The sequence below is a fragment of the Acanthopagrus latus genome, chromosome 13 (assembly GCF_904848185.1).
Source record: "Acanthopagrus latus isolate v.2019 chromosome 13, fAcaLat1.1, whole genome shotgun sequence".
Lineage (NCBI taxonomy): Eukaryota > Metazoa > Chordata > Actinopteri > Spariformes > Sparidae > Acanthopagrus > Acanthopagrus latus.
The window spans coordinates 12592536-12606877 of NC_051051.1; the positions used below are offsets into that span (position 1 = coordinate 12592536).

The following is a 14342-nucleotide window of genomic DNA, read 5'->3' on the forward strand; positions in this document are numbered from 1 at the left end:
TTACGCAGAAGAGCTTGACTTATTTAAGAGGAAATGAAAAGATGGAGAAATTAAATTAGATACAATTTATGGGACAATTCAGACCTCACATGTTTGAATGCAACACTAGCTAATAACTTTCAGGTCTTAATATTCATTTAAATTAGAAAGGAAAAGGACTTTTTAAGGATCTATAGATATCCTGTCAATACGGCACTGTAAAATATGGTAACAAAGATCTTAAAGTGAATGTGAGTTGTAAGTTAGGTTAGGCAGCAGCACGTTTTATTCACACTCACTTGCCTTAGTCTGATAGTTTAATCTCTAGTGTTGAGTGTGACATTCCCAGCTGTCACATGTTAACGGACGGACGGGGGGCGGGGGGGAGCGGGACTATCTTTACTAACACATACTACCTCAACAGAAATTACAGCAGGACACACAGACACTGCTGATAATTTTTCAAACACAAATTAACAGAAAAGCTCAGCCTCTGACATAGCGGCATAGTACATTTCCCATGACTCACATAAACAATATACCACAGGAAACAGTAGCATTATGTGCAGACCAGGAAAAAGGAAAAAGGGTACTTGGAAAGCTAAGCAATGCTCTCAGAGTTCATAATGATGACCTATTGAAATGGTGTGTCACGTGAGTCTTTATGTTGCCACATTTCCCATGGCTTTAGTAAAGTGGGCTCTCGCCTTTTTAAATGAAACTTAGACCCAGAAGCTGATCATGAGCAGAACGTATACCAAGAAAACATGTGTGGACATTAAAACATAACCAAGACTAGAAGTGTTGGTTTATTGGATGAATGTGAGAACAGGCTTTTGTTTTCAAAATCCACCTGACTCCTGCCAAATCCCACAGCCTAAAACATAGTAACAGGCTGAGGACCTATAGACATACTTGGCACTACACACTTCACCCCAGTGGCTCCAGTCTGCACAGACATTACTGAGATTCCTGACTGCATTCACTTCACAGGGACGGGGGAGGGGTTCTCCGTGAATGAATGAGAATGTACACTGGCTAAAATAAAAGCTGAAGGATAAAAATACAGGCTCTAATTCTCTTGATGAGGGAGGGATTCTCTTCTCAAAATAATACAACACGCAGATGAAGTTGCTTTACCTTGCACATGAGGCCTAAAAAAGGGAAATTTAGTAACTTCTTTACAAATACGTGAAACTACTCTGTTTTGGAATCAGGATGTGTGGCTCACATTCATTCACCTCTGCTCCAAAATTACATTCCACTATGTAGTAACTGACATGCTCTTCAAGTTTGCTCACGATGGAAAATCCCAATGCTTGACGGCCTTTTTTTTTCTCACTAGTGGTTTGGACCGGAAAACTGCCCTGACAGATTCAGTTAGAGGAGTGCTGGAAAGCCTTTATGCACAGAACTGCCAGACCACATTTGTAAACCTAGAAGAGTGCAGTGCACACAGTCGTGGGCAAGATCTCCGTCAGGCACGTCTCTGGGAATATAGAGTGTTGACTTTCAGCTCAGAGCATTTTGAACTCAAGAAAATCTAATGCCGGTCTGTGGGATTTCGACTCAAAAGGGGGCCCCGGCCTTTGAGTTTATAAATGGGGGGGGGGCTGAGATTGGAAAAAGTCTAGAATGTCCTGTGCCATCAGTTGATGATGTGCGGAGCCAGAGCTGATCATCGTCGCCCCTGTAATTTCTTTAATCCAGCTTTATTCCCCCTGCAGCAGGGATCCACCATATCCTACCACCACTGTTCAAGAGAAGGAGAAGTCAAATAAACATCTCATTTAGAGTAGTCAGCCCTATTACGGCTGCTTCGCCTTTATCAACACACCAGAGAGAAAGCAGTTTGCCGAGCACATACAAATAGATGCTGTCCCCAAACCAACCAAATCACAACCACTTAACATGCAGAGAGAAAACACGTGAACGCACATTACACCAACGGCATAATACATTTTAGATGGATAACAAAAGAAGAAACAGGTGGATTTGTTACGAGGACGTTACAGAAATATTTACATGAAGCAACGCATTTCGTTGGTACGTATTCTGGCTCGTCTCAAACTGCCGTTTGGTTCAAGGCAAAAAACGTCATTTTCCTGGTGTATTTACAATTAGCTAGCAACGCTTTGAGGGAAACAAATTGCGGACCAGCTGCTAAAATATATCACGTTTCGTTGTATGGTACACGTACTATTAGTTTTTTGCGTACTTTTAAGTTAAATGCATGCTACATTTCGAATAAAAAGCTGGTGGCTTCTTTCCAGGCTCGCCTCTCCATCGAGCCAGGAAGGAGTCCAAGGAGCACAAACACATCGTCCAAAAAGCGTCAACGTTACCTGAAACCACAAGGGCCTCGTTTGGTCCAACGGTGTGGCAGTTTCCCATATTACCGACAGAAAAAACGCGTATCCAAGCCCACTCGACGCATACAACAGTAATTTGTCTTGAAATTCACGTTTTTTTTCCTCCAACCCTCGATTGTCGATGATTTTTTTTTCAACTCGAGGGAAAAGCGATAGCTGCGTCAAGTCGTACTTAACGAGACGTTATACTTCCGCTTCGGACTTTCACAATAGAGGTGCGTCTTGGCGAGGTCTTTTCAAAATAATTGTTTTGGTTTTATTTTGAAGAACACACCGCCACGCATGTGGCCTCCTTCTACTGCTTGCTTGACTCAGCTGATCAGATACCCCTCCCCCTGTCCCGACCCCCTCCGCAGCAGCAGAGGGATACGATATCACAATAATGAAAAGGGCGTGGTTGTTTAAATATCCTCTCACGCAAGTAACCCAGGCAAGAATCACAGTAATTTTCCGCCGACGCATGTGTTTTGTGGCGTTCAACCTCGTGTTTAGTGACCTGCCCACGTACCATTTATGTGCTTTGGTATCATCAGCATTGTGACAGATTGCTGTAATAGCTACAGTTTTAACAGCCCGTCTGTTTGAAATGGAAGGGGTTGCAAGGGCACGCCCAGTCCAGCTGGAGGGAACACTGCTGATAGCCTGCACTGAAGGTTTGAACGATAATGTGTGAAAATAAACAATAGCCTATCGTGTTTCGAAATATGGAACACATGTGCGAGCAGTTTGGCTTGCTTGTATTTTCATGACCAGAACAAAACACAGTCCAGTCAAAAGCTTAAATTGCCTTTTACTCATTCCCAGGATAAAAACAAAACAAAACAAACAAACAAAAAAACACTGATATGTAAAGTAACTTTTACAGACTTTCTCCTGATGCATTCACAGTAGTATTTCTGCACAATCACAATCTTTGTCTCCAAAGTAAGATTGGGTGGCCTGCAGTGATGCAGAAAAGGTGAGGCACATCCTTCCAGCCCTTCATCAACACCTGTAATTTGAATATCAGACCTTGAGAGAATCAAGTGATTGCACCTTCAAAGCTGCCTCTGTATGCACTGTGAACTCGCTGGTAAACTCTAACCAACACCTAGACTCCTGACCTTTGCAGAGACAAAGGTCTGGATTGGCTTTTAATCAGTCAGATTTTGTTTTACAATCTCTCATCTTTGGAAATCTTCCCACTATGATCCAACGAGTGCGCTCTCACATTTTATTCCATGTGAACACCAATCATCACCATGCCATGTTTCATTGATTTTGCGATGGCCTTTATTGGCGCATATTGGTCTTTCATCTGCTCCATATCTGTGCACTTGTGATTTTGTCATGTTTCCCATGTGGCTGACAGATGGATGCGTGAGTGCTGCTCCTGCAAGACATACAGATGCATGGACAGGAAATGCTGCAGGGCAGATACAGACCAGGAAAAGCCCCAGACCACAACCTGATACTGGTCCTCTATAACCAGCATGTGATTATCCCACACTGCTGCCTCTGGCAAGGTTGTCACAATACCATAAAGCTGTGCAAGAAGTATTCCTGAGGAGCAATGGCGCCAAATCCTGCTGCACACCACATGACTGCTTGTGCTCTGTTGGAGTCCCTGACCTCTGTTGAGGGCAGGCGTTTCCAACTTTACACCCCAACAAAGGTGGGGGTCAGGAGCAAGCCCATTATTAGAATTATGCACACCTGCTTGCAGGCAACAAAATTAATAAATGGTCAGTGGTAGAGAAAATATTCAGATGGTTTATAAACCGCTATCTACATTTCAAAGCTACTGTGCTAGCTTTGTTATCACACACACCCAGTGCGTCAGGCTTCCAGTTTAGACCTCTAACTGCATTGCTAAATGAGCTAACAAGCTAACAGCAACTACAGTTTACTTACTCAAGTAATATGCTGGCCCTATTGGTTTTGACTGTGAATATGACAAGTGGACATTTAAAGTAAAAGTAATGAGTGCGTCACATGTGACTTTTATACTCTTGTACTATTAGATTACTTTTACTCTTGCATTACTGTAAAAGCAGGATTTTACTTTTGCATTTGGTTAAGGTGGAGCTCATTTTTAACAACAGGAATTCAAGTGATGATTAATTTCAGTATGGACTCATCTGCTAATTGTTTGATCTGTAATCAAGTTACTGTTTGGTTTGTTAAACTTCAGTTGGCAACACAGTTAGAAATGCTGTCACAGAGGAAACCCAAGATAACCTTTCCCAGTGTTCATTTTGTTCAGCCGATAGTGAGCTGGAACCATGACATGTTTGACAATCTTAATGCAAAAATGCCAAACTTAGCCAACTTAGTCCTTACACACTTTTAAATGTTTCGTATGCACAAATCCTGATCTAAAAATAACTGAAGTTGTCAGATAATTGTAGCAATATAGAAATACTACATTTCTCTCTGAAATGTTCTGGATTGGAAGCATACAGTGGCATGAGAAGAAAAGACTAGTACAAGTACCTCAAATTTGTATTAGAGTACGGTGCTTGAGTGATTAGACTTTGTTATATTCCACCACTGGCCGTGCCTGGCATCCAAACTTCTTAAGACAGTTAAGAAGTGTTAGACAGTTACGTGAATAGGGATATTGACTGTCATTCACTCTCCCAGGTGCCAAGCATGAGTCTGATGTGCCCACTCCAACCAGAAGGTGGCTCTCACACACAAACAAGCACCGTCTCACAATGACCGGCATGTAAAAGAATCTCTTAGATGCTCTCTTTTGGTTGGTGGGTACCACTGATGTTCTGGCTGGTGCATGAGCCATGCTAGTTTGTGATGTGTCCAGTCAGTATGCCCTCTATTGCTCCTCTGTGAAAGGTGACAAGAATTGGCACATGAATTTAACCTTCTTAAGTTTCCTTAATAATTAAAGCCATTTCTAGGCTTGTGTTTTTCAGGAACCTAAAACTGCCTTCCTTCTCCAACCCAGCTCCTCTGGTGTAGACAAGAGTGTGTGTCTTTTCCTCCTTTTTTAAAAAAATGAACAACCAGCTCTTTGTTTTTGCCTAAGTTGAGCAGTGGGTTGTTCTCTGTGCACCACTCTGCAAGATGTACTCCTGATATGAAGTCTCATCGCTGTTGATGGTGGTTCTAACATGACAATAACGTTTGACTTTTCGATTTGGGCACAACTGGGCTGAATGAGCAAGGCCCGAAGCTGATGACTGACGTCCTCGTGTGCTTCAGAACCCACTGCCGCTGCCGACTTCAATTTGAGGTTTGTGTTTTGCTCAGTTTTGAAAATGAATGAACAACAGGAAGTGGATTGCAGGCTGTTATATGACGTCTCCCTCATCCCACAGCCATACTTACAGCTTTACTTTTCATCCTCTGCCTCTCCTCCACGCTCCAGATTTCTTGCTGATTCTAGGTGCTGTTGTGTTCTGACCTGGATGACTGAGAACCTTCATCAGCATCTTGCTAAAACACATCCCTGCTTTCAGTAAAGTTGGCTTTAGCAGTGGCATAGAGGCTGGAGGCATGTTTATCGACATGTGATGTTCGCCTCTGCATCCGTCTGCTGCAGCCTTTTATTTGATCGGGTAGCTGTGCTTCCTCTTTAACTCCCTGGCGGATGCTTCATATTGGTTTCTTTCCAGCTGCCTTATGACCCAGTGAACCCTGCCTCCCTCACTCCATAAATCTCAGCATTTTAATGTTATGTATATAGAGTGATACTGTTGTTTGAAAGGTCATTTGATAAACAACACTGAACACAGCCTGAGCTGTAATGTAGGCTGTTATTTCACTGGACAATATTAAACAAGTTGAAGCTGCTGCATAGTCTGTTTTTTGTTTTTTCCCCCTAATCGTACTTGTGTGATGACCAAGATAAGTTCTGTGTGATGGTGATTCTCAGGAATACTGTTCTTCAGCTCAGCTGATGTATACAGGGTTGTGTATCTTTCCCATTGTTTATCTAAAATCAACAATCAGCCTCTTGGCTTTGTTGACGTTGAGTGGTAGTTCCCGATATGAACTCTCACGTTGTTTGTAATGTGGCCGATGATGGCGGTTTGTCCGCATCAACACAGTAGAGTTTTCTTGATGTCAGTAAAGTGTGTATATCTATGAACAGGAGGGGGCTGAGCACACAGCCCTGGGGTGCTCCGGTGTTGAGCACCGTGTCTGCTAATCTGAACTGTATGGGGTCTGCTTGTGAAGAAGTCCAATATCCAATATGCAGAGTGTGGGTTTCAAGCCCAGAGTGTGAAGTTTTCCAATCAGATTCATGGGCGAGGTGGAATTGAATTCTGAGCTGAAATCAACAAACAGCATCCCGGTGCAGCTGTTGTTATGTTGAAGGTGTGTGAAGACTGAATGGAGGGCAGTGGATATGGCACTCACACTCCAGATAATTTGCTGCATCACATCCCCCCCTTTCAGCAAAATTGGCCTTGATGGTGGTGGAGAGGCACGTTTGTCGTCCTGTGACGTCCGCCACTTTATCTGCCTGCTGCAGTCTTTTATTTTCTCGGTTACTGTGTATCAGTTGGCCCCCTTTTGACGGATGACCCATCAAAACCTATCCTGCAACTCATGTCGTGAGTTGTTCGTGAACTGTGAGAATGTTATTTTAATGGCATTCCCCTAATGTTGTTTATTTCCCCATTAGCCAAAAAGTGCTTTCTCTGAAAAGTCATCATGGTTAATATGTTGAGCTCCCATGAGTGATAGGGGACAATACAGGAAATCCATAAATATCCAACTGGGACATGAGCAGAAGTGCAAAACAAAGATGACTGACTCATAAACAACCTTTGGAAAGCTGCAGTGGTTAGCCTTGTTGTTCTTTGTGGTTACATATTCAAAGGGCCACTGCTCTTCATATCATAAAGGTTATCGCTTTAGGATCGCTTGACCATGACCACCCCACCTGAAATCTGTATAACAACATGTGTTGCTCAGAACAAGTTGTGTTGTTCATCCAGACCCTCATTTCATGTTGAATTCTGCGAATGTGTAAAAAAAAAAAAAAAAACAACTTGTCACAACAGAGTTAAGGACTTTTAGATTTATTGTTGTAAAGACTTAACTGTTACTAAGGCAGAGCCTGGACTGAAATGTTACAACATACTACAGAATACTCGGGGTAATAATTATCTAGATCATATATATATTTTTAAAAAAAACCTGATATTGTGTGTATTCTCAATACAATTTCCCCGCTTACTACACAATTAATGTGAAAAAACATGAGAATAATGTTAAAAGGAAGCCTTTTCCCAACCTGCTTGACAAGTTACATCTCATTTTTAATTAGTTTGAATTATTTATTTGTCGTTCAACAGAGTCATTCATGCTGTCTGTATTGTAAATGTATCACTGACATGTTAAAATTAGCAAAATGTGCTCTGCTTATTGGTTGGAGAACTGGATAATTAAAAAATAATAATGATAAGCTTGTCAAAGGCGAAATCCCTCAGACATACTTAACCCTTGTTCATTTCATGTTATGTAAAACCACAAATCTGTGTTTTATCGCACCTATTGATTGAGACAAACTTTTCTATCTTCGTGAGCCTTGGCATGCTGATGTGCCCCAGTTAAGCTAATCATTAAGGATAATAAAAAGGAAGGTTATATCACCCCAAGTCACTTAAATTCCAGCCAACATTTGCATGGAGTTTGTGTCCAGACGAGCGACGATGATGACACAGGGAGCAGCGATGAAGGAGCAGCCCAACCGACCAACATGGAGCAGGCAGATAGAGTTCACGCTGGCTGGCATCGGCTGTGCCGTGGGTCTGGGGAACGTTTGGAGGTTCCCGTATCTCTGCTTCAGGAGTGGAGGAGGTAGGAAACGAAGCTGACATTTCATCCACAGAATTAGAAAACCAGACCACTCTCTGCACATACACGCTGGTTTCAAATTGGGTCCAAAGGTTGACAAACCCTGCCAGTGAGTCTGACTGTAAACACTTTCTTCCATACTGACTGTGTTGAAATTTTCTCAGATTGTGCTGAAATGATCTCAGTTTAAATTTCATGTTATAAAACCAGACCATACTGTACTGTACTGTGCTGAAAAGGTCTTCCTGTAACTGGGAGGAACATTGGTTTCGCAACAATTAAGATAACTGGCAGAGGAATATCTCACGTGACTGTTACAAGTGACCGAAGATATAATGAGGAAAATGCAAGGGCAGGGTGACTCTTAGAAAAGTCTAAGATAAGGGGATGTCATAAAACAAGCGCAGGTGAATTCTCTTTTGCTGGCAACGTGTGCATGTGTGTGACAGTTGACTTGTCATCACTTCTTGCCAGGTGCCTTTCTGGTGCCGTACCTGTTCATGCTATTCGTGTTGGGGATCCCTCTGCTCTACATGGAACTGACTGTGGGTCAGTACACAAGGAGAGGGCCTGTCCACGCCCTGGCTATTGTCTGCCCACTGTTAAAAGGTACCCCGTGGCACGAATGAAACACTCAGGTCCCTAAATAAAACTGAAAAATTAGGCATTGGCCTGACTGCTAAAAACATTATTTTTCCCCTGTTGTCAGGAGTGGGCATGGCGTCAGTGGCCATCTCCTTCATCATGTGCACCTACTACAACATTGTCATCACCTGGGCCCTCTATTACCTCTTCAGCTCCTTCCAGGCACCGCTACCCTGGCAGAACTGCAACAACACCTGGAACACAGCGAACTGTACCAGTCATGCCACCAACAGCAGCTACTCCTCCACAGCGAGCCAGGAGTTCTTCAAGTACGTTTCACTTTGAACCAGCAGTCTGACAACCGGTGGCTGGCAATGGTGTCAGTGGTGGAAAACACATTGATTATTTTATTACTAGTAATTTTTACCACGTCTTATCAGAGCCATGAGAGGTATATCAGTCATAGGAAAGGGTTAGTGATAAGAGTCTATGATTAGCAAACAGATAAAATATATTAAAGACACGTGAGAAATGCCAAGTCATTTTGAAGTTAATAATTTACATTTTATTCAAGGGTAAATTCATGCAAAACTCACACACACACACACACACACACACACACACACACACACACACACACACTTGATAGCAAATGCTTGAGAGAAAAGTGGCATTTTAAGAAGTTTATCATCTGATTTAGTTTTGATTCTACATCCTAGAGACACGTGTATGATGGTCTGAGGGATCTGATTGGGCAATAGCCAGTGAGCATATTGTATATATTTTTAGGGGGGCGTACCACTTAGGGGCTTAGGGGCAGTTTTCCAAGTTCCAGTTTGCATTCTGGAGCATAAGCTTCCTTTAATCTTTTTTACTGTCTTGCTGTTTAGACAGCGGGTGCAAACCTTACATTTTCAAAGTGGATTACACATTAACTGGTCTAACTATAGTTGGTGGATAAATGCAGGAATGGAATGTGACTTTCAGGGTGGAAGCAAACTTTTTTTTTTTTCGTTGTGACCGCACGAGCAGCTCTGTTGAGCCGTGATGAAAAATTCTCTGTAAAGTAAAACTGTTTCTTAGATAGATATAAGTTCATGTCCAAACTTAGCTTTTGGTTGCCAGCAGTTGTGTTGAAATGAATGTAATAATTGGCCAGAGGGTCAGAATGAAGGTAGGTGGAGGCAACAGAGGTGAAAATCCGTCCAACTGTTGTCGTAATGTTTCACTCTGACCCACATATGTGAACCTGCTGACAGAGAAAAAGTCAGACAGCAACCTGTATGGAAAGGGCCCAAATTGGAACCCTGCTGCTTTCCTGCCCATTGTCCACCTGATTGTGAGAACAAATTAAGTGCAGCAGGAAACCCTTTTGTAACCACCTGTTTGTTAATGGCCATGTGTTCAGAAGATTTGCTCTTAGAGTATTCACAACAACCACTTTTCCTCTTCATGTTTGTCCTCTTCCAAGATATAAGATGCTGCAGCAGACTAGCGGAGTAGACGAAACAGGAACGCTCCGCTGGGAGCTTTTCCTTATTCTCCTTCTAGCTTGGATCCTTATTTACTTCTGCATCTTTAAGGGGGTGAAATCGACGGGCAAGGTAGGTAAAAAGAGAGAGAGAAAACCAGACGGGTACAAGGAGAGAGATGGATGAAAATACAGTGAATGACGACCCTCGTTCGTTTCTTGTTTGTAGGTGGTGTACTTCACGGCTCTGTTCCCATACGTCACCCTGATTGCATTGCTGATCAATAACGCTCAGCTTCCGGGAGCAGTAGATGGAATAACCTTCTTCATTGTGCCTGAGTGGGAAAAGCTGCTCTCGGTGGAGGTAAGAAAGCAGAAAGTGAGGAGACAAGAAAACGGAAATAGGAACTGCTTGTGTCCTTCAGAGAGCAGCGGGAGAAAAGATTTATACTACGGTTTGGATTGGCATGGATATTGATAATTGGTCCTGGCAGTTATCAGTGGTGTAAGATGAACATCCATCTGTGTTGCAGGTGTGGGTGAATGCCGCAGCTCAGATCTTCAACTCCATCGGGATCGGTTTTGGCTCCCTCTTGGCCATGTCCAGCTACAACTCCTTCAACAACAATGTTCTGAAGTAATAATCTCGTTCTCATTTTACCTCACAACAGTGACAGTAATGATCTCTGGGCAGAAAGTAACTTAATACCATTTTTTCGCCCCCCCCACAGGGACACCTTGACTATAGCCATCATCAACTCCCTCACCAGCATCCTGGCAGGTTTTGTAATTTTCTCTGCGTTTGGCTACATGTCTTACCTGCAAGGCATTCCCATCAGCGATCTGGCTGTGGATGGTAAGCAAGCACAGATTGTTTTTTTTTTAAATTATTACAATATAGCTTTAGTATCACCTTTTCTCTCACAGTACTTACATGACTGGGAATCTAGTACAGTCATATGAACGATTTTAATGAAACGAAAAGGTCATGACAGGTGTTACAGGTATAACTACAGCTACAATCCAATAAAATGACTCAGAATAGCTAATTATAGCCATGTTATGATATGATAAGGGGAGGAGGAGTTGCAGTCTTGCTATGAACTTACCTGTTTTCCCCTCTAAATGTATAAAACAGCTCACATTCCAAAGATACATTTTGATTTCAAGACTTTAACATATTTGGAGTCGAACCTCACTGAGTGGTTGTGCTAGAGATGCTTAAATAGTTTCCATACCATCACAGAAAAACCCAGAAGTTCCCACGTGGACATGTGTAATAACATGATGCAACACGTGGTTACATGTAATCACATGATTCCCACATGATGTTGGATGTTTTCGCAGGTCAAATTTACGTGTGCAAAATTACGTGTGTGTGTGTGACCTTATGTGTTTTTGCACGTTATATTCTCCTGGTTTTTCTATAAGGGTATATTGCGCTGTTATAGTTTTGAGAATGTCTTGTAAACGTTTTCCTCCTTTTCAGTCGACTCATGACTTTTCAATCAGCAATGCTACACTGACACGTTTGTCTTGACTTGACTTGTGCGTGTGTGTTGTATATCTAGGTCCAGGACTGGTTTATGTTGTTTACCCACAAGCCTTTGCCAGCATGCCCGTGTCTCAGCTCTGGGCCGTGTTGTTCTTCTTCATGCTTCTTTGCCTTGGACTGGACAGCGAGGTAGTTAACAGGGAAAACATCCCACTTTTGGAGATAATCCACAGAAAAAAAAAAAAAAAAGTGATGATCTCCGCAAACCAATCGTCAGAATATAATAGCGGCAGTTCTGCAAACTACAGATATGTTGAAACTTTACACCTCCTCTCGCCCAGCCTGCAGTTCCAGTTCTGCGGTCGCTGACCTTGAACTTAGCTCATATTCATGTAATGTGAGCATGATGTGACACATGTTGTCAACGTGTTGATAATGTTTGACACACTTTTGGGTGTATCTGTGATTTTCAGAAACATAAAATTGCAGCATTTTATTCTGGTGACTGGACTAATATGCACTTACCCCACATAGCTACAGTATGACATCTTTGTTTGTTTTGTTTTTGCCAGTTTGCTATGGTTGAAGTGATGGTGACCAGCCTCATGGATGAGTTCTATCAAACTCTGATCGCGTTCTTCAGGCGTAAGGAGCTGTTCGTTCTTGCTATTTGCGGCTTTGCTTTCCTCCTGGGAATTCCTTGCGTCATGCAGGTATTGTTTGTGACTTACCGGATGAATTTTCGACCAGTTTCAACTGAAATGAAAAAAAAAAAAAAGCCATTCATTTCATGTACCTGCTGTTCTCTGTTCAGGTGGGGATCTATGTTTTCCAGCTGATGGACCATTACACTGCCATAGTGTCCATCATGTTTCTTGCTTTCTTTGAGGTTATTGCCATCTGCTGGAGTTATGGTGAGACAACGCCTGTTCAGTTGTGTGTCTTTTCAGATGTCAATGTAGTAGACTCCTGGAAAAAAAGTCAAATGTAGCTGTTATCTACTCACGCCCATGACGATGGAAAGTCAGGTGAATTTTTTGTTTTTTTTCCATTTTCAAAGAAGTCCCCATCCACTCTACTTCAGAGAATGCTGCAGCGCTATTTTACTCTGAAACACTAGAATTCATTTAGTTGCCTTTCAAATCGGCCCTTCAGATCGGCATGAACGTGGGTGCATAGATAATGGCTGAATTTTCGTTTTTTTGGGGGGGTGAACTTATCCTTTAAATGCTGTCTACTGAAGATGCTCTCCATGCGCAGGGGCGAAACGACTTTCGGACAACCTAGAAGAGATGACTGGACAAAGGGCAAACATCTTCTTCAGAGTGTGTTGGCTGGTAGTTGCTCCTGTGCTGATCACTGTACGTCAACAGGCCTGTTCATCAACATGATTCAGATGGAAGAACTTTCACCCAGCTAAACTTCAAATGTTCCTGTCGCAGGTTATTCTGATCTTCTCCATCATCCAGTTCAAACCAGCCCGCTATGAGGACTACGTCTTCCCACCCTGGGCTCAGGGGGTCGGCTGGGTCATTGCCTTGGCCTCCATCATCTGGATTCCTTTGGGTGCCATTCACACACTGTGGGTGCTCCCTGGCTCATTCAAACAGGTGACCTCTATTTACTTTACCTTCTCTTACCATCACCAGTTATTGTAGGTAGTACCCATGTGTATGCGTTTCTATGTCACACTGATGTAAAAATCAAGCCGTGTGTTAACATCACTGGTCCATTTCTCTGACAGAAACTGAAGCTGTCCATCAAACCGTATGCGCTGGATGAAAAGTCAAACGCGGCGTATTATGAGAGGGGAGGGAAGAACAGAGATCCAGACATAGCTGCCATCAGCTCCAGCATCGATCTTGCTGTTAATCCTCCTGTGGAGGCGAAGTTCTGATACCTCTGTGCTTTGCACAGTCATAATGTTCACCGAGCCATTCAGAGTGGCAGACGTTTAGTAAGCTTGAACTGATCACGTGATTGTCTGACATTTGCTTTAAGCCTTACACAAGCTCCTGGTAAGAAAGTCAAACAGAAAGATACGGCAAAATGATTTACAGAATTGTGAAAATGTGTTGATGCGTATCTGCCATGCAGATATAACAAATTTTTGTGAGCCTATGGATTTGATCTGTGAGATTTTGTTGTTCAGTTTTGTTCATATTTAATGTGATAAGATGCAGTGGGAAGACAGTGTTAAGACCTGTGTTATTGCTGTGTGTACATCCACGTCACGGTCAGGTTTCCCTGCCCTCATTTGAAGCTTTAACTTTGCTAATGCTGCCATCTGATGGTCATGTCCACTGATGCAATTATGAGATACATTTTGAGTCGAGACTGGTACAGCACAGTCCTTTTTTTTTTTTTTTTTTTTTTTAAACTGGACACAGTAGATTCATTTGAACCAATAAAATGACAAGATTGCCACCATGTCAAAGGTAGCTGAATGTATGTATTAAGTTACTTTCCTTAAAAAAACCCAAACCAAGTCACTGTGGCTGACTCATTAGGTCAAAAGCAACAGGGCACTACTGATAAAATTGATAAATGGTGGTAAACAGAGGAGTACACGGGTCATGCAACGGTTTCTCATGTCATATAAGATGTAATAAAAAAAACCTGTCACAAA

The 14342-nt window shown here is 42.4% G+C and overlaps 2 protein-coding genes across 4 annotated transcripts in view; one reads left to right on the forward strand and one right to left on the reverse strand.

Annotated features, from left to right (window-relative positions):
* Positions 1 to 2548, reverse strand: part of LOC119031908 (flotillin-2a) — an 18346-nt gene extending 15798 nt beyond the window's left edge. The window contains exon 1 of one of the 2 annotated variants that reach the window (XM_037120699.1): positions 2325 to 2548. In XM_037120699.1, the coding sequence (XP_036976594.1) occupies positions 2325 to 2373 (49 nt within the window). In that variant the 5' untranslated portion in view covers positions 2374 to 2548. The remainder of the gene's footprint in view (positions 1 to 2324) is intronic. The other variant, XM_037120697.1, reaches the window with a different exon arrangement.
* si:ch211-283g2.1 (sodium- and chloride-dependent GABA transporter ine) lies at positions 1875 to 14342 on the forward strand. Of its 2 annotated transcripts, XM_037120696.1 has the most exons (16): positions 2759 to 3004; positions 3703 to 4005; positions 4977 to 5586; positions 7980 to 8165; positions 8637 to 8771; positions 8872 to 9076; positions 10219 to 10351; positions 10448 to 10582; positions 10752 to 10855; positions 10950 to 11074; positions 11790 to 11902; positions 12286 to 12426; positions 12528 to 12627; positions 12974 to 13074; positions 13156 to 13323; positions 13458 to 14342. In XM_037120696.1, exons 4-16 carry the CDS (start codon positions 7991 to 7993, stop codon positions 13608 to 13610), a joined length of 1788 nt encoding a protein of 595 aa, XP_036976591.1. In that variant the 5' UTR covers positions 2759 to 3004; positions 3703 to 4005; positions 4977 to 5586; positions 7980 to 7990; the 3' UTR covers positions 13611 to 14342. The 2 variants fall into 2 exon arrangements, with proteins under 2 accessions (XP_036976590.1, XP_036976591.1); XM_037120695.1 differs by lacking the exon at positions 2759 to 3004 and adding an exon at positions 1875 to 2025 and having other exon boundaries at positions 3703 to 5586.

Bases quoted from the DNA above. Each gene is read 5' to 3' on its own strand.
- si:ch211-283g2.1 (XM_037120695.1), top strand. From the start codon at position 7,991: ATGGAGTTTGTGTCCAGACGAGCGACGATGATGACACAGGGAGCAGCG. The intron at 10,856-10,949 runs GTAATAATCTCG...CCCCCCCCACAG, and splicing joins TTCAACAACAATGTTCTGAA to GGACACCTTGACTATAGCCA. The intron at 11,075-11,789 runs GTAAGCAAGCAC...TTGTATATCTAG, and splicing joins CAGCGATCTGGCTGTGGATG to GTCCAGGACTGGTTTATGTT.